This window comes from Natator depressus, chromosome 13 (assembly GCF_965152275.1).
Source record: "Natator depressus isolate rNatDep1 chromosome 13, rNatDep2.hap1, whole genome shotgun sequence".
Classification (NCBI taxonomy): Eukaryota; Metazoa; Chordata; order Testudines; family Cheloniidae; genus Natator; species Natator depressus.
In genome coordinates, this window is record NC_134246.1 from 37,467,403 (window position 1) to 37,495,028 (window position 27,626).

General features: G+C 64.3%; 3 protein-coding genes across 3 annotated transcripts; 2 read left to right on the plus strand and 1 right to left on the minus strand.

The window, feature by feature from the left end:
• The first annotated feature begins 1,426 nt into the window (after positions 1–1,426).
• On the plus strand, positions 1,427–5,529 carry TM9SF1 (transmembrane 9 superfamily member 1). The gene is made up of 4 exons (XM_074969282.1): positions 1,427–1,777; positions 2,092–2,899; positions 3,202–3,475; positions 3,861–5,529. The coding sequence occupies exons 1-4, from the start codon at positions 1,463–1,465 to the stop codon at positions 4,252–4,254; spliced, it is 1,791 nt and encodes a 596-aa protein (XP_074825383.1). The 5' UTR covers positions 1,427–1,462; the 3' UTR covers positions 4,255–5,529.
• A 703-nt stretch (positions 5,530–6,232) lies between these two features.
• On the plus strand, positions 6,233–20,298 carry IPO4 (importin 4). Its single transcript, XM_074969284.1, has 31 exons — positions 6,233–6,318; positions 6,503–6,589; positions 6,717–6,796; positions 6,895–6,936; positions 7,260–7,389; positions 7,655–7,834; positions 8,216–8,281; positions 8,402–8,503; positions 8,923–9,006; positions 10,591–10,743; positions 10,889–10,942; positions 11,296–11,405; positions 11,674–11,782; positions 12,159–12,288; positions 12,628–12,741; positions 13,212–13,328; positions 13,805–13,928; positions 14,010–14,121; positions 14,456–14,571; positions 14,769–14,846; positions 14,949–15,006; positions 15,249–15,354; positions 15,755–15,948; positions 16,205–16,258; positions 16,559–16,684; positions 17,072–17,280; positions 17,509–17,641; positions 17,816–17,920; positions 18,265–18,334; positions 18,471–18,602; positions 18,676–20,298. Exons 1-30 carry the CDS (start codon positions 6,250–6,252, stop codon positions 18,599–18,601), a joined length of 3,243 nt encoding a protein of 1,080 aa, XP_074825385.1. The 5' UTR covers positions 6,233–6,249; the 3' UTR covers position 18,602; positions 18,676–20,298.
• A 423-nt stretch (positions 20,299–20,721) lies between these two features.
• On the minus strand, positions 20,722–27,374 carry REC8 (REC8 meiotic recombination protein). The gene is given in 20 exon segments (XM_074969938.1): positions 20,722–20,813; positions 20,983–21,089; positions 21,178–21,285; positions 21,355–21,431; positions 21,433–21,675; positions 21,677–21,763; positions 21,986–22,104; positions 22,179–22,245; positions 22,414–22,551; positions 22,633–22,727; positions 22,811–22,902; positions 23,426–23,486; positions 23,583–23,700; positions 23,901–23,980; positions 24,630–24,699; positions 25,045–25,159; positions 25,543–25,618; positions 26,448–26,590; positions 27,118–27,186; positions 27,319–27,374. Coding segments are annotated over 20 exon segments (2,013 nt in total).
• Between the last annotated feature and the right edge of the window lie 252 nt (positions 27,375–27,626).

A 27,626-nucleotide genomic window follows, 5' to 3' on the forward strand; every position in this document is an offset into this window, starting at 1 on the left:
GGGCCATGGGGATCAACTTGAGGGACACTGAGAAACTGGGTGCTTTGGAGGGCCATTGGAATTTGGGGGGTTCAATTTGGGGGGTCCCTGAGAAATTGGGGGGTTATATTGCGGCCATTGTGGAATTTGGGGCTCTTAATTTGTGGGAGGCCTTGGGATAATGGGGTCTGTAGAGGACCCTTATTTGGGGGAGACCAGATGCCCCCTCCCCATTTGCTGCCCCGCACACCCTAACATTGACCCTCCGGGAAACAGCTCCCTGGCCCTTTAAGAGACTGTCCGACGGCGGGGCGGGGCCCCCTCAGGCGCTGGAAGTGCGTCACGCGGAGGGCACGAAGCCCGTTGGGGGCGCTGAGGGCGGAAGTAGGGGACGGACGTGGCTGGGGTTGCACTGGCGATCGCCTGAAGGACCTCGACGCGTTTTGGTCCCTGGCTCCACCCAGGGAGGGACTCCGGCGGTGGGGGCTGCGCTTCCCGTGGTGGGGACCTGGGGGAAGCCGGCGTGGGTGGCGGCCAGCGGCAGGGAGTGGGGTGGGGGGGACCCAAGGATCAGGCGTCAGGAGCATGTTCTAGAGCCGCGAGGCCCCCGGCTGGGTGCAGTTGCCCGGCTGCTAGGGACACCCCGCTGCCGGGCGCGGGGCCACGGGACCTTCCACGCAGCAGGCGCGGCCCGGGCAGCCTCCGGTCAGCGGGGGCGGGTCAGTGGGGGGGGCGTGAGGACCTCAGGCGGGCGGCGGGTCGGGGGGTGATTCAGTGGGGGGGGCGAGGACCCCGGGGGGGGGAGCCGCGGGGCGGGGGGCGAGGACGCTGGTCCCCGTGTGCTGGGGCAGGTTGTTTTCCATGTGTAGTGTGCGTGCCTCAGTTTCCCCGACGTGCTGCACGAAGCACGAGGGGGAGGGGCAGGCATCCGTGCGGAAGGCTCCAGAGATCCAGGGAAACTGAGGCACGTGCTCTCTGCACACAAAATAGTGGGAAAAACCCGCTTCGTCCCGCCCGGGGCCCTCGGGGCTCTCAGGAGCTCTGGCTCCGCCAGTGTGGGCGCCACGAGGGCGTTCGGGCCAACGGCCGCCCCCAGCTGGCACCGCGGGCGCCTTGCCAGTCTGTCACCACCCGCACGAGGCGGGTCAGAGGAGCAAACCCCCGGCCCTTCGTCTAGGCTCGTTTGCCAGGGACGTACGCCCCAATTTCGGGTCCGGCTTGTGGGCGTCGTGAGTATGTCAAGCCTGGCAATGGGGCGTGCGTGCGGGGCAGGGGTCCCAGGAGCACGGGTTGGCGTGATCCAGAGATATCCAATGGCTAGAGCACCGCAGGGGCGGCTGGGGGGCTCTGTCAGTGGGTGCTGACCACCCCAGGTGGGAGGGAACCCAGGTGTCCTGAGGACCTGGCTTCACTGCCTCTTGTCCCTTGTCTCCTGCCTTCCTTCTCCAGACCCCGCCCCATCTCCCCCTTGACCGCCCACCCCATGGCGCCCCACCAGTCCTGGCTGCTGCTCCTCCTGCTGGCTTCCTGGCCGCTCCCGGGCTCCTCCGAGACCCGCTACCAGCCTGGGGACCCCGTTGTGCTCTATGTCAACAAGGTGGGGCCATACCACAACCCCCAGGAGACCTACCACTACTACCAGCTGCCCGTGTGCTCTCCGGAAAAGATCCAGCACAAGAGCCTGAGCCTCGGGGAGGTCCTGGATGGGGACCGCATGGCCGAGTCCATGTACCAGATCCGCTTCCGGGAGAGCGTGGAGAAGACTGTCCTGTGCGTGAAGACGCTCACACTGGATCAGGTAGATTGGGCCCGGATGCCTGGGTTCCATCCCTGGGTCGAGGAGCGTGAGCATGGGCCAATGAGTTTACAGCAGGAACCGGGACTGCCTAGGTTCTGTCCCAGGAACAGAGCATGGGAGCTCAGATCAGGAATCAGGACTCCTGGGTTCTGTACCCAGCTCTGGATGGGAGCAGGGGCTAGTGGGTGAGGGCTGGGAGCCAGGACTCCTGGGTTCTATCCTAGCTCTGAGAGGGGAGTGGGTTCTAGTGGGATAGACCAGGAGGGGCTGGGCGCCAGGACTCCTGGGTCCTACCCCCGTCTGTTTCCTGGCAGGTGGAGCGCCTCCGGCAGGCCATTGAAGAGCTGTACTACTTTGAGTTTGTGGTGGACGACATCCCGCTGCGAGGATTTGTGGGGTACATGGAGGAGAGCGGCTTTCTGCCCCACAGCCACAAGATCGGGCTGTGGACCCACCTGGACTTCCATCTGGAGTGGAACGGCGACCGTATCATCTACGCTAACGTCAGCGTGCGAGATGTCAAGCCGCACAGCCTGGACGACGTCCGCGGGCCCGGGCCCCTCTCCCTGACCCACACCTACAGTGTCCGCTGGTCTGAGACGGCTTCGGAGCGGCGGGGGGAGCGGCGGGGCCGAGGAGATGACGGGGGCTTCTTCCCCCACACCCTGGAGATCCACTGGCTCTCCATCATCAACTCCATGGTGCTGGTCTTTCTTCTGGTGGGCTTCGTGGTGGTCATCCTTATGCGGGTGCTAAAGAACGATCTGGCCCGGTACAACCTGGATGAAGAAGCTTCCTCCTCCTCCGGGGACGACTTCGACCAGGGGGACAACGGCTGGAAGATCATCCACACAGACGTCTTCCGCTTCCCTCCCTGTCGCAGCCTCCTCTGCGCCGTCCTGGGCGTAGGCAGCCAGTTCCTGGCGCTGGGCACCGGCATCATTGCCATGGCTCTGCTAGGCATGTTCAACGTCCACCGGCACGGCGCCATCAACTCCGCCGCCATCCTGCTCTACGCCCTGACCTGCTGCATCTCCGGCTACGTCTCCAGCAACTTCTACCGGCAAGTCGGGGGCGAGCGTTGGGTCTGGAACATCGTGCTGACCACCAGCCTCTTCTCCGGTGAGGCCCTGGAGTCCCCCATCTCTGCCCAGGTTCCCCGGGGTTCCTCTTGCCCAGGGGAGGCGATTTGGGTGCACTGGGTGGGTCTGGGTGGTCCCCTCTGTCTCTTCATAGTGCCTTTGGCCCCTCACCCCGAGGGCAAAATGTAGGGTCTCTATGGCCTCCTAGGGGTGGTAGGTTGCGCTTCTGTGATTCCAGTGGGAAGCAGAGTGTCTCTCTGGTCCCTAGGGGAGTCTCTCTGATTCCTTGGGGAGGTGGTCTGGGTCTCATTGGTCCCCCTGACCTGCCCCCTGTCCTCCCAGCCCCCTTCTTCGTGACGTGGAGCGTGGTGAACTCGGTGCACTGGGCCAATGGCTCGACACAGGCCCTTCCGGCCACCACCATCCTGCTGCTGCTGACGGTCTGGCTGCTGGTGGGCTTCCCCCTCACCGTTATCGGGGGCATCTTCGGCAAGAACCGGGCTGGCCCCTTCGACGCACCCTGCCGCACCAAGAACATCGCCCGCGAGATCCCACCACAGCCCTGGTACAAGGCCACGCTGGTGCACATGACCATCGGGGGCTTCCTGCCCTTCAGGTGAGCCCCACTCCCGCTTTCTGTGCGCCTGCCACCTCACTTCCTCCCCTTCCAGTGAGCACCCCCTCCACTTCCTGTCTGCCATGCTCTCCATAGGAGGTGCCACTGCTTCCTGTCTCACCCCTCCCTGCCACTTCCCACCTCACAGGTTGGCACCTTCGTTTTCCCGCTTACTCTTACCTAGACAGTCATGTCGCTTTCTCCCGAGTACGCCACTTCCTGTTTCGCCCTTCCCACTTTCTGTCTTCTGGGCACTTGATGATATCACCTGCTTGGCATGAGCCAATCACATCCCTTCGCCTCTCCGGACGGCCTATTTCATCCCCCAAACAGTGGGATCCCACCTCTGCCCCGCAGCTGACCCTGTCTCTCTCTTATCCTCCAGTGCAATCTCTGTGGAGCTCTACTACATCTTCGCCACGGTGTGGGGCCGGGAGCAGTACACCCTCTACGGCATCCTCTTCTTCGTCTTCGCCATCTTGCTGAGCGTGGGCGCCTGCATCTCTATCGCCCTCACCTACTTCCAGCTCTCGGGCGAGGACTACCGCTGGTGGTGGCGCTCGGTGCTCAGCGCCGGCTCCACTGGCGTCTTCATCTTCCTCTACTCTGTCTTCTACTACTCACGCCGCTCCAACATGTCGGGCGCGGTGCAGACCGTGGAGTTCTTCGGCTACTCCCTCCTCACAGGCTACGTCTTCTTCCTCATGTTGGGCACCGTCTCCTTCTTCGCCTCGCTCAAGTTTATCCGCTACATCTACGTCAACCTCAAGATGGATTGAGGGACCCTCTCCAGTTGGCTGTGGTGGCTGGCCATCTGGTGGGGACGGTCAAATTTACTTCCCTTAAAGATCTCTCTCATAGGCTGGGACTTCTGTGGAGTTCCTTTCCCATTGGCCATGACGCTTGGCCAGCTGGTGGTTAGAGATGGCTCTCTTAAAGATCTCTTCTCTCATTGACTGTAATGTCCAGCCAATCAGCAAGTATGGATCCCCTAAGGATCTCTTCTCCCATTGGCTGTAATGCCCGACCAGTCAGTGGCTATGGATCCTCCAAAGAGCTCCCCTTCCTTTGGATGGGACTGCTACAGAGCTCCCCTCCCATTGACCAAGATGTTCCGCCAATCGGCCGGCATGACAAAAGATGGCGACCCTAAAAAGCGCCCCTCCATTGGCTGGGACCATTAAGGATCTTACCCTCCTATTGGCTGAGATGTCTGGCCAGTCACAGGGCACCATTAAAGATTGTCCCACATCCATCATTGCCTTTAATTGGGTAGGATGACCAGCCGACTGACCAGTTCACTCCCATTGCTGGGACTATTGGCCAGTTCGCTTGTGATGGGGGACCAGCTACTCCACTCCTATTGGTCAGGATGACTGGCCAATCAGGTGATGGGAATGGACTGACTTGGGGGGAGAGGGCAGGTGTCCAGTTCCCTGGATCCCCATGAGATTCCCTTGGGGGCTAAAGCTTGAAAGTGGATCCCTCCCAAAGGGGGAGGCACAGGTAGATCCTGTTTGGGGCTGGGAGTGGATCCCCATGTGAGATCCCTGCATGTGGACGGGGCAGGTTGTGGATCCCTGGTGGATCTGCTGGATCCCCATGGGGTTGAGAGTGGATCCATTGTGGAAGTGGATCCCCTGCAGCCAGCTGAGTCCCCTCTTAGGGATGGGCCCCCCATACCTGATTGGGTCCTCCACAGGTAGCTGGATCCCCTGGTAGGTTGCGAGCAGAGGGAGGCCAGATTCCTTGTGGGGCTGGGAGCAGATCCTATGATAAGATCCCTGATGGGGAGGAGTAGATCCCCCGCGGGCAATTGGCTGGATCGCTGGGGGCTTCCCCAGATCAACTGGCTCCCATGTGGGGCTGGCAGTAGATCCCCCATAGCAAGCAGGATTGCCTGGTAAGATCCCCTTGTGGTGGCACGGATCACGGGGGGGGGCAGGATCTAGTGGAGAGCAGATCCCATGTAGGGCTGGCAGAGTACCCCAGAGACCTCAGTCGGGAGGGGGCTATACCCCACAACCCCCCACCTCCATTGCTGGCTGCGTGCTGACACCTGTAGTGCTATTGCTATATATGGGGGGGGTAGCAGGGTGCGCTGGGGGGGCTGGGGCAGTTGATTATTTTATTTGTATTTGATTTGGTTGGTTCTGATGATTTCTTTTTACGGATCTCGGAATAAAGTTTATTAATAAAAATTAGTGTGGGGGTGTCTATAGAACCCAGGAGTCCTGGCTCCCCGACCCCACTCCTCTCCCAGAGCCAGGGAGAGAATCCAGATGTCCGGCTCTCAGCTGTGCGGCGCGGAAGGGGTTAACCCCCGGCCTTTCCCCTAGCTGCACGAGTCCTCCTGGGCCACGGAGGGGCGGGGTACGAGGGGCGGGGCCTGGGGCCGCTCTATCTCCCGGAAGCTGGGACTCGTCTGCTCTCCCCCCACGTGCTGCTGTGCGGGACTCGCTGGCTGCTGAGCCCAGGCCCCTCCCACCCGACCTGAGTCCCCCCCTATTGCAGGGCCCTGCTCCGGCCCCCCGCGGCCTGAGCCCTCCATTGCAGGACCCCCCCCGCTCCCCCCCCGGCCTGAGCCCCCCCATTGCAGAACCCCCGGCCTGAGGCCCCCCCCCGTTGCAGGGCCCTGCTCCCTGCTGCGGCCCCCCCCCGGCCTGAGCCCTCCATTGCAGGACCCCCCCCGCTCCCCCCCCGGCCTGAGCCCCCCCATTGCAGAACCCCCTCCCCCCGGCCTGAGCCCCCCATTGCAGGACCCCTCTCCCCCCATGGAGCCCGGCGGGCTGGGCCGGGTCCTGTCCGACCTGCTGCAGCCGGACAACGCCTTGATCCAGCAGGTAGGTGGGGGGAGAACCCAGGAGCCCGGGGCTGAGGGGCTCGGACGGGGTGGGGAAGGAGGCGCTGGGGGGAGCTGGCCTCACTGTGGGGAGGGGGGTACTTGGGAAGGGAGGGGTGGGGGGCGCTGGGGTGGGGGGCAGGGGATCTGGGCCCCTCCGTGACAATCTCTGCTCCCCCCTGCAGGCCACGGCCCAGCTGCGTGAGGCCTTCAGACACCCCGAGGTCCTGCCCCAGCTCTGCCAGCTGCTGGCAGGGGCCCCGGACCCCCAGGTGAGTGACCCCCTTCCCCCCAGACAAGGATCTCCCATCTCCTTGTCTGTCCCCCCAGGGGTCCCCCATCTCCCCCCCAGGGGTCCCATCCCCTGGCTGAGCCCCCCCCCATTCTCTGCCCCCCCAGATCCGGCAGCTGGCAGCTGTTCTCCTGCGCCAGCGTCTCACCAAGCACTGGCGGAAGCTGAACCCTGAGGAGCAGGACAGGTGGGTGCTGGGGTGCGAGGGGTTCCCCCTCCCTGTCGTCTGGGGGGCTGGGGTTCACCCTGCCTGACCCCCCCCTTCTCTCTCTCTCTCTCTCTCAGGCTGAAGAGCTTGGTGCTGGGAGCCCTGCAGCAGGAAGCAGAGTGAGTGTTGGGGGGGACATTCTCCCCCCGCCCGCTGCCCCATAACCCCCTCCGCAGCCCCCTTCCTCTACAGCAGGAAATAGAAGATTTGGGGAGGCGTTTCCTGCTCTCCCGCCCCGGTCCCTGCAGCCCCTGGACCCCCGTCCCCATCCCCCCCACTCCTGCAGCCCCCTAGCTCCCACTACCCCATCCCCAGAGCCCCCCTGCCCCCTGCTCCCCCTGCAATTCCAAACGGTGTGGATCCCCCCCAACCCCCTCCAGGGTCCCCCTTCTATCCCCCACACCCACCCGATGTGCCCCCCACCCATGTCTTTCCCCCCCAGGCACCAGGTCTCGGTGGCCCTGGCCCAGCTGGCTGCGCTGCTCCTGCGGCACCAGGGGCTGGAGCGCTGGCCCCAGCTCCTGCAGCTCATCCAGCAGGGGGTGCGCGGCCCTGACCCACACCTCCGCCAGGTAAGGGGGGCTCCGGGGGGTCTGGTTCGGGGGGGGCAGGGTCAGGCTGTCTCTCAAACCCGGTCAGTTGTGGGGCTCTGATCTGTGGGAGGCCAGTTGGGGATTGAGGGTGGAGGGGGGGCGTCAGGGGACTGGTTGGTGGGGGTTGGGCTGGGGACTGTGATTGGGGGGGAAGGGGGGCGGGGATAGGTGGGGGGGCTGTGATTTGGGGGGTCAGAGGGGGTGGGGGGCTGTGATCCACGGAGTCCTGTTCCTCCTCCCGCAGATCTCGCTGCTGGTGCTGAGCTCGGCGCTGGAGTCGGACCCCGAGGCCTTCGCCCCCCACTACTCTGCCCTGCTGCGTCTCTTCCACGGTGCCCTGGGCCAGCGCGGCCAGCCGGGGGCACTCTACTACTGCCTGCGGGGGCTGGCAGCCATGGCCGCCGGGCTGGGCGCCGACCACCTGGTGAGCCCTGGCCCCACCCGTCCCCCTGAGCACCCCGCCTTCCCCATGCACCCTGGTATGTCCTGAGCCCCCCACCTACCTCTGCCTTCCTCACATCTTCCCTGAGCCCCCGCCCACCCCTGCCTTCCCCATGCGCCCCGAGCCCCTCACTGACCCCCCGAACCCCAGAACTCACCGACCCCCCGAGCCCCTCACAAGTCCCCCACCGAGCCCCCTATGCACCGGAACCCCCTGGGCCTCCTATCTGTCCCCCACCGTACCGTGTTCCCTAGAACCCACTGATCCCGAGTCCCCATCCCCCGGCTCCCCCAGCCATTCCCTTCTCCTGCCCCCAGTATCTCGGGGGTCCCCCCTCATCTTGTCTCTGTCTCTGCCCCCCAGAATCTCATGCGCTCCCTGGTCCCGAAGATTATCTCAGCCGTCAGGCAGCTGGTTTCCATTAACGAGGTGAGAGGGGGGAATGAGGGGTCATTGGGGGGCACTGGCGTGGGGGAGGGGCTGGGGGGGTTGTCTGAGGTGTCAAAATGTGTCGAGGCTCCCTGACCAGTGCGTGTCCGGTCCCCTCAGGTGCACGCCGGCGAGGCCATGGAGGTCTTTGATGAGCTGATGGAGAGCGAGGTCTCCGTCATCGTCCAGCACCTCTCCGACGTCGTCGGCTTCTGCCTGGAGGTGAGCCAGGGGACCCAGGCGGCCGCAAGCCCTTTTCCCTCCGCGGGGGGACCCAGGCATGTGGGTAACTCCCTGATCCCCGACATTCCCCCTTGCAACTTCCCGGGGTTACAGAGATCCCAGCTGGGGAACCCAGGCGTCCGAACAGCCGTGAGCCCCGTCTACTCGGCGGGGGAACCCAGGCATCCGGGCAACTCCATGAGCCCCATTCCCCCAGTGGGAAACCCGGGTGGCCATGAGCCCCCTCTGCGGGGGAACCCAGGTGTCCGGGCAACTCTCTGAACACACACACACGCCCTTCACAGGGTTACAGAGATCCCTTCTGGGGAACCCAGGCGTCCGGGCAATTCCATGAGCCCCATTCCCCCAGTGGGGAACCCAGGTGTCCGGGCAGTGCCGACGGTTGCTTCTCTCCCCAGGTGGCGTCGAACCGAGTGCTGGGGGATGCGCTGCGGGTGAAGGCACTTTCCACCCTCAGCTTCCTCATCAAACTGCGGGGCAAGGTAGGGGGCCGGGGGGCTCAGGGGGATGAGGATTGGGGTTCAGGGAGCGCTGGCTGGCTGGGAGGAACGAGGCTGGCGTGGGGGGATAGGGGTGGGGAGGGCAGGGATCGGGATTCAGGGGGCAGCTGGGAGAGTGCAGGGTTTGGGGTGGAGCAAGGGATGGAACTGTGGGGGGGGGGGGCAGGTGGTTGGCGGATTGAGATTGGGGGTGGGCCGGGGTTTGTGGGGCAGACTGAAGGATGGAGGTTTGAGGGCGGGCTGGCAGATTGGGGTTTGGGTGGTTGGGGTGTGGGGCGCAGGCTGCGGGATCAGGGTTCAGGGGTGCAGGCTCGGGGCTTGGAGTTCAGTGGGCTAGCCGGGGGGGGTTGGGATTTGGGGGCGTCTAGGTGAGGGCCCCCAAGGATTCTAAAAATTTAATCCTGGCCACTCCAGGCTGGTATTAAACTCCCAAGGTCCCAGCTTCTCTCTGAGCTTGGATGGGTAGATGCGGCCACCACCCCAGTGCAAAACGCCGCCCCCCCCAAGAACCCAGGAGGGCGCACTTGGGAATTCTTCTCTGTGGGGCACCCTCAAGCTCTTTCACCCCCACTCTAGGGAAGAGCTGAGAAAGAAAAACACCGGCAATCAGCTGTTGCCACTTGCTAATTAAGCAGCGTAGGGGACAGAAATCGGATCCCGGACATTGTATCAAAAACAAAACGGGAGAAAATACGTCAGCAACTTCGGCTCTTGCTCGATTGAAAAAGAGCCAAGACAATCCCCAAGCCTCAAGACTGGTTTTGTTGGGGTCCAGCTTAACGGTTCCCAAATCAAAAGCACCCGGGTTAGCCCGGAGGCGTCTCCCCAGCCGCCCTCTGGGGTTCGGGTGCGTTGGTTCCAGGTCTGAGCTGCTGGCTTTTCGGGCCTGGTTTACAGCTTCTTACAGCCCTGCGGTCCTGTGTCACCTCTCCGGAGAACAGACAGGCAAAGGGGGACATTTTTCCCAATTTTAAAAAATTCTCGCCCCCCCCGCCCTCCCCAGTTGGCTCTTTGGTCAGGTGCCCACTCGCTCCCCTTTACCTGTGGGCTTGTTAACCCTTTACAGGTAAAGCAAGAAGAGAAGAGCTACTAACGGGGTTTGTAGCTAACTGCCTGGCTGGGGGTCCATACAAGGGAGCTACCCCTGCCCCCCCTTTCATTTATCACACGGCCAGGGGCTTGGGGGGCTGGGGTAGGGCTCAGGGTGTGGGGGGTAGATCGGGATTGGGGAGCTGGGGTCAGGTATCGGGGGACAGCCAGGTGATCAGAGCTCAGGATGTAGGAAGCAGGTGGATTGGGGGGTTGGGGTGGGGTTCAGGGCTTGGGGGCAGCAAGGGATTGGGGTTCAGGGCTTGGGGGGCACGGTGGGGGGAAATCTGGGGGGTTGGGAGATGGGGCAGGCGGGGGATCAGGGCTCAGGGTGTGGAGGGCAGGCCAGGGGATTAGGGATCGGGGGCCATCCGGGGAATCGGGGTTCGGTGGGGCAGGCTGGTGGTTCAGGGGGCTGGGGCAGGGCTTGTGGGCAGGCCGGGGGTGGGGCTCAGGGCTCAGGTTCTGCCCCCCCAGGCTATGCTGAAGCAGCGGCTGCTGCCCCCCGTGCTAGACGCCCTGTTCCCCATCCTGAGCGCGGAGCCCCCCCTGGGGCAGCTGGATGCCGAGGACCGGGAAAGTGAGGACGAGGGGGATGAGGCCCAGACCCCCAAACACGTGGCTGCCCAGGTGAGCCCCCTGAGTGCCCCCCCGGCCTTATAACGCGCTGGGGGTGGGTTGAGGAGCCCGGGGGGGAGGGGACCCCTGGCTGGTGTGTGTGTGGGGGGGAATCCAAAGCCGTCACCCCCCCCGTCACCTCCATTTCTCCCCCCAGGTGATTGACATGCTCGCCCTGCACCTGCCCCCTGAAAAACTCTTCCCCCAGCTGGTGAGTGCGGGGGGCAGGGCATGGTGGGGGGCTGGAGCCTGTGGCTGGCTAGAGGGCAAGGGGAGGGTGGGGCTGATGGGCTGGGGGCGGGGTCTGTGGCTGGTTGTGGGGTGGGCCAGTGACATGGCAGGGGTGGGACCAGCTGGGGGTGGGGCTGGAATGGGGGCTGGGGCAGGCTGGCTCGGGGCGGGGTAGGGGTTGCGCTAGCTGGGGGCAGAGCCATGGGGGTTGGGACGGGACCTATGGCTGGCTGGAGGGCTGAGACTGGGGCAGGGGGTGGGGCCATTGGAGTGGGGCAGGGCCTGTGGCTTGTTGCTGGGGGGCAGGTAACAACCTCTTCTGTCCATCCCCAGATGCCGCACCTGGAGCCGGCCCTGCAGAGCCCCCGGCCCTACGAGCGCAAGGCCGGGCTCATGGTGGTGGCGGTGCTGGCTGAGGGCTGCGGGGATCACATCCGCACCAGGTAGGCGGGGGTCGTAGGGGACGGACACGCTGCGGGGTGCTGACTCCATGCGGGGGGTGAATCCTGCTAGGGGGCCCCATTTCTGCTCTGGGGACCCCTGGACTCAGCAGCAGCAGGGGGCTGGGTGCACAGCGTTGTCCTGTCTCCCAGGGGAATCACCACCGGTGGCACTACGGGGCATAGGACATGTGCTCACCAGAGCCCATTGCAATTGGGGGAGGGAGGCTTGTTTTGGGGGCCCCCTGACTGACCCCTTCTGCCCCTCCAGGCACCTACAGTCCCTGCTGGGGGTGATTTGCCGGGCGCTGGCCGACGAGAGCCTAGTGGTGCGGAGTGCAGCCCTCTTCGCCCTGGGGCAGTTCTCGGAGAACCTGCAGGTCGGGGGGGCTGGGGGTGGGAGCGGGGGGGTCTGTGCGGAGTGAGGGGTCAAGGGGCGATGGGGGAGCTGGGGCAAGGAAGCGTACCCTGGGGTCACAGGGTTATTGGGGAGATTGGGAGGCTAGGGCTGGGGTGATTGGGGGGCTGGGGTGAGGAGGGGTACCCTGGGGTCACAGGGTTATTGGGGAGATTGGGAGGCGGGGGCTGGGGTGAGGAGGGGGCACTGCAGGGGGTTACAGGGAAATCAAGGTGGGGCGGGGTAAAGAGGCATGACTGGGGAGTCATGGGGCAGTGGGAGGGGGGTGGGGTAAGGAGGGACGGACACGGTGTGATGGGGGGGCTCTGGCTGACTCTCACCAACCCCCCCCCCCCCAGCCCGACATCGCGGCCTACGCGGGGGAGGTGCTGCCGCTGCTGCTGTCCTACCTGGGGGGGGTGGAGCCGGTGCGGGGGGGCCACCTGGCCAAGGCCTACTACGCCCTGGAGAACTTCGTGGAGAGCCTCGGTGAGAACCCTGGCGTCCGGGACAGCGCCCCTTCCCCATCCTGGCTGGGGGACCAGGCATCCGGGACACCCCCTTCTGTCTTCAGCTGGGGAACCCAGGAGTCGGGGTGCACCACCCCATTCCCCTACCTGCCTGCTGGAGAACCCAGGCGCCCGGGACACCCCAGTGCCCCTGACCCCCGGCCGAGGAGCCAGCGTCCCACTTGCTGGGGGACCCCGGTATCCGGACCCCACCGGCCCTGGTGACGAGCCAAGCCCGCCCCGCACCCAACCCAGGCGTCCGGGTGCCTCCCCCCTGAACCCAGGCATCCGGGCAGGGCTATAACCTCCCCTCGCGCAGGGGCCGGGATCGAGCCATTCCTGCCGGTGCTGATGGAGCAGACGCTGGGGACCCTGCGCTCCCCGGGGGGGCCCCGCCCCAAGGAGCTGGCCATCAGCGCGCTGGGGGCCATCGGTGAGTGAACCCCCCGAACCGTCCCCCTCGGCTCCCCCCCCACAGCCCCCTGGGGCCGTGGGTGAGTGACCCTCCTCCCGAACCGCCCCCCACATCCACCTGGCGCCATGGGTGAGTGACTCCCCAGAACCATCCCCCTTGGCTCCATACCACGGCTCCCGAGGCCACGGATGACTGATCCCCCCCCCCCCCGCCCCGAACTGCTCCCCTCGGCTCCCCCCCACGGCCCCCTGGCGCCATGGGTGAGTGACAACCCCTCCCCCCCCAACTCAGTACTGCTTCCGGGCCTGCCCCCCCCCACTATCCCAGGGGCCACTGGTGAGTGACTTCCAGGCCCCCCCCTTGGGCCCTGGCCCCCCCTTGAGCCCTCACCCCCAGCTCCATCCCCAGCCCCCCTGCGCTCGGTGTCTCCCCCGAGGGCAGGTCCGTGTTTCCATCTGACCCCGTGTCTGTCCGTCCATCCGTCACAGCCTCGGCCGCCCAGCGCGCCATGGGGCCGTATCTGCCCCACGTCCTGGAGCAGCTTCGCCGCTTCTTGCCCCCCGCTGCCCCCCAGGAGCAACGCCCCCTGCAGTGCCAGGCCGTCGGTGAGTGACCCCTAACCCTGCCCCCTAACCCAACCTCCCCAGCTACCCCACCAGTCCCTAACCCTCCCCCCACCCCACCCCCAGCGCAGCGCCCCCTGCAGTGCCAGGCCATGCGTGAGTGACCCCTAACCCTCCCCCCCACCCTCCCCAGCACAGCGCCCCCTGCAGTGCCAGGCCGTGGGTGAGTGACCCCTAACCCTGCCCCCTAACCGAACCTCCCCAGCCACCCCACCAGTCCCTAACCCTCCCCCCACCCCCAGCGCAGCGCCCCCTGCAGTGCCAGGCTGTGGGTGAGTGACCCCTAACCCCCCCCCCCCCCCAGCGCAGCGCCCCCTGCAGTGCCAGGCCATGCGTGAGTGACCCCTAACCCTCCCCCCCACCCTCCCCAGCACAGCGCCCCCTGCAGTGCCAGGCCATGGGTGACTCCCCTCCCCCCCCCCCCCGGCCGCGGCTTCTGACGTTCCCCTCCCCCGCAGAGACGCTGGGGGTGCTGGTGCGGGCGCTGGGGCGCGAGGCCATGGGACCCCTGGCAGAGGAGAGCTGCCAGCTGGGGCTGGGCCTGGCCGAGGGGCAGGACGACCCCGACCTACGGCGTTGCACGTGAGTGACCCCCCCAGCCCCCCACGAGTGGTGCCCCCACCTCCCCCGACCCGCAGTCCCTGACCCACGTCTCCCTCCCAGGTACAGTCTCTTCGCCGCGCTTTCCTGTGCCATGGGGGACGACCTGGCCCCCCACCTGCCCCGGATCACCACCCTGCTTCTCTACTCCCTCAAATCCACCGAGGGCCTCGTGGTGAGTTCCCTGCCTCCGCTCCTCCGGGGTCGGGACGTTCCTCCTCCCTCCCCCCCCCCCGGCCATGCCTCAGGGCCAGGAGTGTCGTGTGTCCTCCCCCAGGCATGCCTCAGCGCCTGGAGCATCTCCCCCCCCCCCCCCAAACAGTGCCCCCCCCCGGCTGTGCCTCGGGACATAGGTGGGGGAGGGGACCTTGAGGCTGTGAGCTTCCCGACAGCAGTGCTCCCAGAAGCTGGGGTCTGGGGGAAGGGACTCAGGCTGGGGGGCACTAGGGGCTGTTTGGGGGCATTTCCCCTTCCCCCATCGCACCATGACGTGCCCCCATCCCCCCCAGCCCCCCGCCGGGGACACCAGCTCCTTCCTGCTGTTTGAGGACGAGGAGGCCGAGGTGGAGGGAGAGGAAGATCTGGACGGGGAGGACGACGAGGAGGAGGAGGAAGAGCTGTTCGGGTATGGTGGGGGGCAGAGCCTGGGGCGGCTTTGAGGTGGGGGAGCCCCGGGCACGGGGAAGAGAGTCCTGGGTGGGGGCAGAGTCTGGTGGGGCTGGAGAAGGGGGGCGGGTGGGAGGAGAAGGGGGCTGTAGCGGGTGGGGGAGGGGCACTTGGGGGGAGGCCCCCCATCTGACCGTGCCTCCCCCCCGCCCCCAGACTGAGCGTGGAAAGCGCCTACGTGGACGAGAAGGAGGACGCTTGCGCCGCCCTGGGGGAGATCGCAGCGAACGCCAGGTATGGGGGGGGGCTCTTGGGGCAGCGGGGGGGGTCTGGCACGTCTGTCTGTCTGGGGGCTGTATCTCCGGGGGCCCTAACCTGTCCGTCCATCTGTCCCAGCGTCGCCTTCCTGCCCCACCTGGAGAGCTGCGTCCCGGAAGTCTTCCAGCTGCTGGAGGTAGTGGGGAGGCGGATGCGGGGGGCAGTTCTGGGTATTGGGCAAGGTTGGGGGAGGGGAGGATTTGGGGGGCGGCAGGGGGTTAGCAATAGGGGATGGGGGTGGGAGGCGCAGGCTGGGGGGGGCCCTCAGGGTTAACCCTTTCCTCGCTGATCCGGGGCGATGCTCTGTGGGGAGCCTACGGGGTAATGTGGGGGGGTGCAGGGAGCTGTGACCCCCCAAATCGCCCCCTTCCCCCCCAGTTCCCTCATCTGGGGGTCCGGAAAGCTGCCTACGAAGCCCTGGGCCAGTTCTGCATTGCTCTGCGTCGGGTCTGCGAGCGGGACCCCTCTGAGCCCCACGCTGCCAGTGAGTTGGGGGAGGGACCCCCACCAGGCTGCGGGGAGGCGGGGGGGGGAAGATTGGGGGGGGGGGGAAGTCACAGCCCTGGGTTTTGGGGGTGTTGCTGGGCTGGGGGGAACATGGGTGCACCGCCAGGGGCAACTCGCAGCACCCAGGGTCGGGGGAGAGTTCATGGGGACCAGGGAAGGGGGGTCACCGCTGGGGGAAGCTCGCAGCCCCGGGGCCAGGGTGGAGTTCACAGAGCCGGGGAGAGGGGCACCGTGCAGGAATCTCGCAGCCCCAGGGCCAGGGAGGGATGCTTGTGGGGCAGGGGGGGGAGCTCGTGGGGTTGGGGGGGGACGACACTGTGCGGGAAGCTCGCAGACCCGCACTGACCCCTCTACCCCCCCCTCTCCCGCCCCCCCAGCGCTGCAGCGGCTGCTGGGCCTGGCGCTGCCGGCCATGGCGCGGGGCGTGCACCGGGAGCGGGAGCGGCTGGTGGCCATGGCGGTGCTGGAGACGCTGGGCATGGTGCTCACCGCCTGCCAGCAGGAGGCGCTGCGGAGCCCAGGGCGCCTGGCCGAGCTCTGCGGGGCCCTTCGCGCCGTGCTGGAGAGGAAGGTACCAGCTGGGGGGACATGGGGCCTTTCCCCTCTTGGTGGGGGAACCAGCCGGGGGGGGGGCAGAACATATGGGTCTCGGGGGGGGGGGGGGCTTGAGGGAGGGCGGGGGAGGAGGGACTGGCTGGCTCGGGGCGGGGGCAGGACACGGGGGATTTGGGGGAGGACCAGCTGGCTTGCGGGGGATGGGACACAGGAAGGGGGGACATGGGGGGGTTTGTGGGTCCCAGCACTAAGCTCTCCCCCCCCCCCCCCAGACAGCCTGCCAGGATGATGGCTTGGACGAGGAAGATGAGGAGGCTGAAGAGCAGGTGACGCGGGGGGGGGGGGGGGGCTCTGTGGGGGCTGCATGGAGCAGAGGGGCTGGAGATCGGGGGGAGGAGAGGAAGAAAGGGGGGCTGTGGGGGGGCTGCAAGTTGGGGGATTTGGAGATGGGGTCAGAGGGGTTGGGGGGTGCAGGGCGGGGCTGGCGGGTGACTGGGGATTCGGGGGGCAGGGGATTTGGAGGTGGGGTCAGAGGGGTTGGGGGGGATGATGGGGCCATGGGAGGTGCAGTGCGGAGGGGTTTGGGGGCTGTGGGGTGCAGCGGGGCTCACCCCCACTCCCCTCAGGCGGAGTACGATGCCATGCTGCTGGAGTACGCGGGGGAGGGGATCCCCGCTTTGGCCACGGCCGCAGGGGGCGATGCCTTCGCCCCGTATTTCGCCGGCTTCCTGCCCCTGCTGCTCAACAAAATGGTGAGTGTGTCGTGTGTCCCCCCGGGGACCCAGGTGTCAGGGCCAGTTCTCCCTTCTCCCATTGCCCCACCACCCCCGGGGACCCAGGCATCCGGGCCGGTTCCCCCTTCTCCTCTCCCTTCCCACGGGGACCCAGGCATCCGGGCCGGTTCCCCCTTCTCCTCTCCCTTCCCACGGGGACCCAGGCATCCGGGCCGGTTCCCCCTTCTCCTCTCCCTTCCCACGGGGACCCAGGCATCCGGGCCGGTTCCCCCTTTTCCCCCACCACCCCTGGGTACCCAGGAGTCCAGGCAGGATCCCGCCTCCCCACTGAACCTGGGTGGCTGCGGGCCCCCCCACTCACCCCCTGCTGAACCCAGGCATCCGGGCCCCCTCGCTCTCCCCCAGAAGCCCAGCTGCTCGGTGGCAGAGCGCTCCTTCGCTGTGGGGACGCTGGCGGAGACACTGGGGGGGCTGGGCCGGGCCACGGCCCCCTTCGTGCCCCGGCTCCTGCCCCCCTTCCTGGGGGCTGCCCGGGACCCCGACCCCGAGGTGCGGAGCAATGGCATCTTCGCACTGGGAGTGCTGGCCGAGCACGGCGGGGAGGCCCTGCTCCCGTATCCTGACCCATGGCGGGGGCTGCTGGGTGTGGGGGTTATGGGGGTTACTAGGGGTCAGCTAGGTAGATGAGTTAGGGGGGATCGTCTGGAAGGGGTGTCTGACCTGGGGGTCTCTGTTTGGGGTCCAGGGGTACATGGGGGTGAGAGGCTGTGGGGTGGATTGGAGGAAGGGCCCCATCTCCCCCTTGCTGTCCCCCTTTTCCTTAACACCCGCCCCCCCCCCAGACACTACCCCAAGATCCTGGCCCTGCTGGTGGGGGGCAGCACCCAGGAGTCGAGCGCCCGCGTGCGGGACAACGTCTGTGGGGCCGTCGCCCGCATGGTCCTGAGCCAGCCCCAGGCCCTGCCCCTCAGCCAGGTGAGGGGGTGCAATGGGGGCCTTCCCCGGGAGGCGGGGAATGGGGCGCTGGGCCTTGCCTCTCTAGGTGGCGCCGGCTGGCTTGGGGGGGGGCAGGGCCTTGCTCCTCTAGGGGGCGCTGGCCCCAGCCGGCTCGGCAGCTAGCTGGGGATCTCTAACGGGGTCTCCCCCCAGGTGTTCCCCGCCCTGCTCCGCTCCCTGCCCCTCACGGAGGATTTCGAGGAAAATAAAACCGTTTTCCGCTGCATCACTTTCCTGTATGAGAACGCCCCCCAGCAGGTACCGCCCCATGGGGGGCCTGGAGGCAGGCTGGGGGGGGGTCCTGTTCCAGTGGGTGATGGGGGCTGTGGGGGGCCCCTGTTCCAGGAACTGGGGGGGGGGTCTTTTGGGTGTCTTATCTGAGGATTTGGGAGGGGTTAAATCCCCTTGACTAAGGGGGATTGGGGGTGTGAACCGCAATGGGGATCAGAACACCATGCAGAGGGGTGTCTCCCCTTCAGGTGGGGGGTGACTATGGGGGTGGTACTGGGGATGGGGTGGTTCTCTAGCGGGTGACAAGATGAGGGTATCGGGGGGGATATCAGGGTCTCACCACTGTGTTCCCTCCCCCCCCCCCACCCCAGGTGCTGCAGCAGGTGGGGGAGGTGGTGCGGGCCAGCAGCACCGTCCTGGGGACTGACCATCTCCCGGCAGGTAAGTCTGGGGAGTGTCCCGAAGGGAGGGGGCTGGGGATCCTGCCATTGGGCAAGAAGGGGTGTCCCTGCCTTGGGGAGGGGGATCCTGCGGGTCTGGGGGTTCTCTCTCCCATCTAACCCCCAGCTCCCCCCAGACGCCCAGGTCTCCCTTCTGTCCTTGCTGCGGCATCTCTCCGACCGCTGCCCCACGGAGTTCCAGGCGGCCCTGCTGGCCTTGCCCCCTGAAGCCGGCGCCCAGATCCGCGGGGCCCTCGGCTCAGCGTGAGGTGAGTGGGGCGGGACGAGGAGGTGGGGGGTCCTGACGAGAACGACTCTCACCACACCTTCTCTCCCTTCCAGGGACACAGCCCCTCCTTGGTCAAGTGACCCTTGGCGAGGACAGTCAAGCTCCCTCTGCCTGTTCTTCCATCATTGGCCAACCGGACCCAACTCCACCTGTTCTTCCCCCCAAATGGTCAACTCTGGGCCCCCCAGATTGTTCTCATCACTGGGAGGGCCCTTCGGGGCATATGACTGAACTGTGTCTGCCTGTATCCAGCACTGTCGTGGGGAGGTCTCAGTCTGTGGTCTTGAGTCTGCTTCGCCTGTCTTCTCACTTGCCACCACTGCGAAGGGGGGATCCGAGTACTGTTTGGTCACCAGTTGCCTGTAACTTTCATCCACTGCCCCCATGGAGGGGGTAGCTCCCGTCATTCCCCAGGGCTGCCTCTCGTTTGATTTCCTCCACCAATGTAAGAGCATATTAGAGACATGGTATGAATGGATTCTGCCTGTACCTGTCACCAGCGGGAGGAGAACTTCGGTTACGGTGTTTGATCCTTCTTCCACCTCTATGCAGCACTGGTGTGGGACTAAACCAAGTCATGTTGTGATCTGGCTCTGTCGGTGGTTAGCACCATCGTTACGGTGTTGAACTGGATCCTCCCGTGTATTTCACCATGGATTTGAGAGGTGTCTCACCTGTAATTGTTGTTGCCCTAAAGGGGAGTATTAGTCTCATTGTTATCCAGTTGGCCTGTTGTTTTTGGATCCCGTTGCTTGCCTGTATTTATTCTTCCTCTGCTGATGGGAGTTGCATCGCTAACCGGTTCACCTGTAGGTTTTCCACACAGCACACTCATAGGATGACCATGTTCAGCTGCTTCACTGTTGCCAAGCGGGAGGATTTTGTCTGGCTGTTCAACCACTTTGCCTGTTCTTTCACCCACCATGGCTGCAGGGAGTCTGAATCCTGTAGTTACCCTGGTTCACTTGTTGGACACCCCCCCCCCAACCCCCCACCAAAACGAGAGGGGATTTCTTTGCTCAGTTTGCCTGTAGCTTTTCACCAACCAGCGTCTCACGTGGAAGTCTGTCTTCCTGTTACCCATTTCACCCGTAGCTGTTACTTATCCTATGGAAGAGTTGATTTCCAAGTGTGAACCAGTGTTCCTGTGTCATCCCCCACACACACACACGCACACTGCAGGGACAAGCCTCAGTTGCATTGTCCTCCAGGCCACCTGTATTTCTTCACCCGCTATCTACAGCAGGGTTTCAGTCTTGGCATTAATGTGTTGGACTGTGTCTTCCAATGGCACGGGGAGAATTGAATCACAGGGTGAGTGGTTCGATACGGGCTGTATCTTCACCTAGTGCTCCGAGGGTGGTTTTGTGTCAGTGGCAGTCTGCTCTGCCTGTGTTTTCACCTTGCGAGAAGCGGTTTCCATCCTGTTTCTTAATCAGTTCACCTGTGATTTTACTTTTCACCCGCCGCCGGGTGTATTTGTCTGGTTGTTCACGCAGCTGACATTCTACCCCTGCCAGATCAGCCAACGCTCTTAGTGCTGGTGGTGTTTTGGGGTGGTTCTAGGTCTGAGCAATACCCCCCCATTCCTGTATTTAACACCTCTTTGACAGTTGTGGTGTTGTTTTTGATGAGAGAAAATCTATATTCTATATCTTTGGAATAAAATAATGTTTGCCTGAGGCAGTGGGCGTCTTTGGGATGGGGGGGGTGGGGACATGAACCTCAAAGTTGGGGGAAAGGAGGGGGTTGGGGGAAAGACCCATCCCATTACTAGGGGTAAGGGGGACATGGAGATGGTGAGACCCACTTCTGCCCTCCTGCCAGGGGAAGGGGGGCAGGTGAGAAAGGAAAGCGGCGTGCTCAGTCCTCGGGGGTTCAGGGGCGATGCTTAGCCTCCCTTTTGCTGGTGCCAGGGTGGGGGGGGTCTCAGCACTAGATGAAAGGAAAAAGCACCTGCTCCCCCTTCCCCCCCCCAATAACTTAAGGAGCAGGTTCCTGGCAAAACACTTTAATTAGAACAGATTTGTAACGGGGGAGAGGGAGACAAATGTGCCCCAGTCAGCAGGGGGGAGCCTCTTCTCCCCACACCAGGAGCTCTAGCCTGTGCGGAATCGGGCCCCACGTTTGAGGAGTATCGGCCCGTAGGGCTCAGTCTGGTGCAGCTGCAGGAACTGGAGCCCGCAGAGAACTGCAAGAGAGGGGGGAGGAGTCAGGGCTGATGCCAACACACCCACTGGGGTTCACCCTACCAGCAGGGGGCAGCAGGGCCCCTCACCCACTGGGGCTCACCCAGTCAGCAGGTCCCCACACCCACTGGAGCCCAACCCGCCGGCAGGGGGCAGCAGGGCTCCGCTCACCGAGGCAGAGGTAGAAGATGCGGCTGGCGATGCCACGTGAGGTCGTGGTGGGCACCAGGGACCGGAAATCCATCTCCCCGACCTGCTCCAACTCTGCTGCCACCAGCCTGGAGGGGAGACAGAAACAGCGGAGAACCCAGGAGTCCGGCTTCCCGGCTCTCCCCTGCCCCGCACCGGGCCCTGGCCCTGGCCCACCTGCGGATGTACTCCAGCGTGATCAAGTCTCTGTCGGGGGGCAGCTCCAGGCTGACTTCGGGCAGCTCAGGGACGATGGGCAGGGCCTCCTCAGGCTCCGGCACCAGCCTAGGGCAGGGCAGAGGGTTAATGGAGATCTTTGGGGGCTATACCCCTGCCCCCCATGTTGGGTCTCACCTTCTCTCCTCAGGGGTCACCAGGCTGGGGCGCGGCACCTCCTCCTCGGTGGTCTCCAGGGAGATCTCTGCCAGGGGGCCAGGAGCATGGGGGTCAGTGCTGACACTACCATCCACACTGCTCTTCCTGGTGTAGGGGAGAGACCACCCCAGAGCCCCTCCCTGTGACACGGTGCCCCTCCCTGTGCCCCGAGCTGAGCCCCCGGACCACATCCCTGTAGCTCGGCACCCCTGGCTGACCTGACCCCTCCCTGTGGCACAGTGTCTCCAGCTGAGCCCCCTTCCTATGGCATGGTGCCCCCATCCAAGCCTCCTTTCCCCCTTCCCTGGAGCACAGTGCCCCCCCACATGAGCAACTCACCTGAGGAGACCATCACAGGGATGCTGGGCTCTAGCGCTTCACGTGCAACCTACAAAAGAGGGGGACACTCACAGCCTGGGGAGGGGAGTGGTGTCCAGTGGTTAGAGCAGGGGGCCTGGGTTCTCTCCCCGGCTCTGGGAGGGGAGTGGGGGCTAGGGAATAAAGCCGGGGAGGGGACGGGGAACCCGGACTCCTGGGTTCTCTCCCTGGCTGTGGGCGGCCAGTGGAGTCCAGGGGATACAGCGGGAGCTGCCAGGGGGGCCCCAGGTACCTCCAGTTCGCTGACCGGCTCTTCTTTTCTCTCCTCCTCGGCCCAGAGCGCCGCGTAGTCCACGGGCCGCAGGATGGCGCAGCGCTGCCACAGGGCATGCAGTTCGGGGGGCAGCCAGCCTGGGGGGCACAGACAGGGTGAGGGGGCTAGGGACCCAGTGTGGGGACCGAGGGAGCTTGGGGGGGGCACTCACCATAGGTGGGGGCTCTTAGCAGCTCCGCAGGGGTCCTCCGCTGCCGGGCTGGCACCTGCACCACCACCTGGAGCAGAGACAGATGGAGTCAGGGGGCTGGGAGCCATGATGCCTGGGTTCTCTCCCAGCTTGGGAAGGGCAGTGGGAGTTAGTGGTTAGTGCTGGAGGGCTGGCACTCACCAGGAAGCTGGCACTCACCAGGGGGGCTGGGACTTGCCGGGGGGCTGGCACTCACCAGGGGCCGGCACTGGGCCCGCACATCCAGGATCTGTTTCTTGAACTGGTCCCGCGGGATCTGGGTCACTTCGTCCAGGAAGCGGAGCTGGCGCCGGGGGATGGGCAGGGGGGCTGGTTCGTATACGGCCAGCTCCAGCTGTGGGGCGCAGGGGGCATGGGTGAGCCACGGGCGCCCTGGCCAGGAGAGGCCACCGGCTGGCCCAGACCCCCTACTTACCTCCGGGCTGCGTGGGGGGCTCCGCTTCACCTTGGGGGTCACAGCTGGGGAAGGGGGAGGGGGTGGCAGCCCTGGCTCCCTCGGGGGGCTCAGCTCTGTGGGGCAGAGCCCAGAACAAGGATTAGAGGCTGGAGCCCCGCCCCCACAGCTCTCTTCCCCCCTCATGCCCCACACTCACCGGGGAGTGGGGGCAGCTCCTCCTTTGGCAGCCGGGCCAGTTCCTCGGGCAGGATGGGGGTCTCCACCTCGGCTGGGGGCTCCTCACCCACTCTGTGGGGAGAGACGGTGAGACCCTGACCCTGGCTAGCCCCACCCCGGCGCCCCCTAGAGGGGAAAGGCCCCATTCCCAGCTCCCGGCCAGCCCCACCCTGTCACGCCCTAGAGAGGAAAGTCCCCGTGTCCCATTCCCCGCCCTCTGACCAGCACCACCCCAATACTCCCTAGAGGGGAATGGCCCTGTGCTCCTTTCCCTGCCCCCCAACTAGCCCCACCCTGCCCTGAGGCCAGTGCACCCTAGAGGAGAAAGGCAATGTGCCCCATTCCCTGTCCCCAGCCAGCCCCACCCCGACACCCCTTAGCCAGGAAAGACCCCATGCCCCATTCCCTGCTCCCCAAGCCCACCCCACCCCGGTGCATCCCCACAGTGGGGAAAGGCCCTGTGCCTCATTCCCCACCCCCAGTCAGCCCCACCCTGGTCCCCACAAGAGGGAAAGGTCCCAAGCCCCCCAGCCAACCCCACCCTACCCTGGGGCTGGCGTGCCCTAATGGGGATGGCCCACGCTTGCCCCCTTACCGGGTTGGGGGTGACAGTCTGGCCGTGATCTCAGCCTCCCGGGCTCTTATCTCTTCCAGCTCTGGAGGGGAGAAGGAGGCATGAGATGGGGCTGCGGCAATGGGATGAGCCCCTTGCCCCCACCCCAGCCCTCCAGGATCCCTGAGACCCCCCCCACCTTCCATGGGGCGTCTCCGGGGGGGGGCACGGGGTGAGGCAGGGGGCAGGACAAAGTCCTCCTGCTCGGCCAGCAGGTCGATCTCACGTGCTGTGATCTCCGGGAGGTCGCGCTCGCCCTGGGCGGGGAGGGGGGAGAAACGGGGGTGTCACATTGTGGATGTGCCCCCCCACTTCCCATATCCCCCATAATCCTATGCTGAGATCCCATCCCCCCAGGCCCTGGTTCCCCTAGACTCCCCCTGATCCCAGACCCCCATAATCCCTAGATTCCCACACACTTCCACCCAGATACCAGCCCCCATGGTTCCCCCCACACCTCGATTTCCAGCAGAGTGATGGGCTCCACTTCCTTCATGGTAATAATTTCGGGGGACACGACCGTGATGGGAGGTGCTTCTGAGTGGAGTGAGAGAAGGGGTGAGCTGGCAGTTAACGCCCACCCTGATTCCCAGCCACCCCCACAGAGCCCTGGGGAAATTTGAGGGGGGGGCAATGACATCAGACCAGATATCGGGGGCATTAGAAAGGGAGGTTCAGAGGGCTAGGGAGAGTAGATGGGCTGGGTGAGCCTGGGGTTACTGGTTACACTGGGATGAACTGGCCTGGAACTGGGGCACCGGGTACAGTAAGATGCCTGTACTGGGGTTATACTGAGCCACTGGTTACATCAGAAGTGTGGGGGCCCTGGGCTTACTGGTTATACTGGCACAGTGAGTATACTGGTTACACTGGGTTGCCAGGTATTCTGGGCTACTGGCATTGCTAGCTTGCACTGATCATGACAGGACTCTGACATCATCAGCTATACTGGGAAGCCAGGATGTCCTGGTTATACTGGGACACAGTGGTTACTGGTGATTGATTACTGGTTATACTGGGATGCTGTGGTTACTGGTTGTGCTGGGACACGGTGGTAAGGGGTTATACTGGGAGGCGGTGGTTACTGGTCATACTGGGGATCTGTAGTTACTGTTTAGAGTGGGATGCTGGTTGCACGGGGACTCCATCTATACCATCCCTCCTGCCCCACAACCCGCTGACTCACCTGGCCTCCTGCGCCGGGGGGATGGGGTGGGTCTCTCTGGGGGGGTGGGAGCCTCCAGAATATGTTGAATCTGGGGGAGAAGCAATGTCACAGGTTAGCCCCATCCCCCACTTGACCCTAGAGGGGAGGCCTGCAGGTAGTCTTTGCGGGACCTGTAGGATGTCAGTGGGGCTTGGCAGCGGGGGCATGATGATATCTGTGGAATGTCAGTGGGGCTGGTCAGTGAGGGCGTGGGGATACCTGTGGGATGGGGATCTGGGCAGCGGGAGGACGGGGGGGACCTGTGGGATGTCAGTGGGGCTGGGCAGCGGGAGGACAGGGGGGACCTGTGGGATGTCAGTGGGGCTGGGCAGCAGGAGGACGGGGGAGACCTGTGGGATGTCAGGGGGCTGGGCAGCGGGAGGATGGGGGGTACCTGTGGGATGTCAGTGGGGCTGGGCAGCGGTGGCTCCATCACCCCAAAGAAGGGGTCGGGTGCGTCCTCTAGTGTCTCCATCAACAACAGGTTGTCAGGGAGCAGCAGCCCCGGCCTGGAGGTAGATGCGGGTTAGAGCCCAGAGAGAGATAGTGACCCCCCAAAGACACCCACTCCCCTCACAGCTCCCCTGACCCCCACACAGCCCTCCTGCCTCCCCCCAAAGCCTCCCCCACCCCAAACTGGTCCCCAAAATCTTACCAGGACCTTCTCCTACCCCCCAACCTGCTACTGAGCCCCCTTCCCTCTACTCCCCCCACTATTAATCCCCTCCTCGGTACTGACCCCTGACCACTGCTAGGCTTCCCTCATGGCCTCTCCCCTGCCATTTGGCCTCCCACCCCCAGGGGAGGGGTTACAGGCATATCCTAAGTGCTATGGGGGTTCAGGAGTGTCCCAGGGGTTATGGGGCGGCCCCAGCGCCCCCCCATGACTCACTGTTCGAGGTCCCCCATGTCAATGCGGATCTGCTGCTGGGCCCGGCTCAGGCGCTCCAAAGTATGTTGGATCTCCTCTGGGGGGCAGGCAGTGGGTGGGGGTGAGATGGGGTCTGGATTTTCTCGGGGGGGCAGGCAGAGGTGGGGGTGAGATTGGGCGGGCTGCTTCTACTCTGGGGGGCAGGCAGGGGGTGGGGTGAGATGGGAGGCCTGGATCTCCTTGGGGGGGCAGGAAAGGGGGTGGGAGGTTGGAAGGCCTGGAGTTCCTCTAGGCGGTGGGGGTGAGATCGGGTGGCGGAGGGGATACCCAGCAGGAGGAGAAATCTAGACCACCCCCAGGGCTTGTCTCCACAATGTTTTAAACTGGTTCCTAAACCCAACCCAGGCTCAGTTGGAAGTGAATTGTGTCTACACCCCCTTCAGCTAAACCGCTTCAGCATCACACCCCGAACTCCACTGGCTGCCTGAATCTGCGTCAGTCACCTCGCCATTGATGGCTCTTAATCCAAATTAAGATCATCCACACACCTATTTAGCTAAACCGGTTTCACACCAATTTCAGGTTGAGGCTAGAGTTGGATGGGAAATCAGTTTTGGAACTTTTTAGCAAATTTAAATATTTTTTGGAGCAGGGGTGGAAACGGGTGGGTCCGAGGGGTTGTTCCCCAAAGTCTGGTGCTTAGTGAGAGGTGTCTCGCCAAGCGGGTGAGAAGTCGGAGCAAGGGGCCCTGAAATTGGAGTGGGACTCCTCTGGGGGGCATGTCCCCCCCAGTTGAGAGCTGTTGCCTTGGCAACATCATACCAGCTGTCTCTCCATTCCCCCAACGTGCCCTCCCAACCCTCCTGCTGGGTTGAACTGGGGAATGGAGGCTGTGGGGCCAGCTGGGATGATGTGGGGGCACTCACCAATGAGGTAGTGGCACTGTCGGCTGTAGACCCGCACCACCCCATACTGCAGCTGGGCGGAGAGATAGAGGGAGAAGCGGGGCCGGGGGGCAGCAGGGGTGGGCGGTGGGGCCTGCACCAGAATGTAGGTCAGAATTTCTTCGCTGTGCCAACCCATGACAATGGGGGGAACAAGAGAGAGAGAGTCAGTGCTTCTATCCCTCTTCCTCTTCATCCCTCCATCTACCCATCCATCGTCTTCATCCCTCCTTCCATTCTCTAGCTACCCTCATCTTCATCCCTCCATCTGCCTCATCCATCTACCGTCTTCATCCCTCCTTCCATTCCTCCACCATCCTCTTCATCCCTCCATCTACCCCATCCATCTACCGTCTTCATCCCTCCTTCTATTCCTCCACCATCCTCTTCATCCCTCCATCTACCCCATCCATCTTCCTCTTCATCCTTCCTTCCATTCCTCCATCCACCCTCTTCTTCATCTCTCCATCCACCCCCACCCACCCATCTCTCCCTCCCTCCATTTTCCATCCATCCCTCTCTTTCTCCCACCTATCCTCTAGATCCTACCCTCACCCACCTCTCCTGCCCTCCATTCCCCCTCCGTCCATTCATCCTTCCCCCCACATCCATTTCTCCTCCCTCCCTGCCTCCCTCCCACCACAACACCCACCATGTTTGGGGTACGTTCACTTTCAAATATTCCCTCTTCACCAGCTTGGTGCCGCCCGTGGCTGCCAGCCTGGGGTGAGGGAGAAGGGGGTTAAAACGGATGTGGTGGGGTCCCCCTGCCCCAGATTGCCCCCTATCCACCCACCTGGATCCCCAGAATAGAGACCCCCCACTTGGCCAGATCACAGCACAAGGACATTACCAGATGGTGGCAAAGCGGCCTGTATGGCGCTGCAGGACATTGGGATAGTAGAACATGGTGGTGCTGGGCTGGGGGAGCTAGGGGGACCGCAAAACAGCCTCCTCAAAGAACCCGCAACCCTGTACGAGGCTCCTCCACTATTGAAATGGGACGTTCACAAATCCTACAGAGTCAATAGGACCCTGAAAAACCCTATAGCTTCAGCTGAACCCCCAAATATCTTATAGTCAGTGGGACCCCAAAATATTGCAAATTGTGTGATGCCTTAATAAATCCTATTGCCTGCTTTTTGAGGGCGGAAAACACAG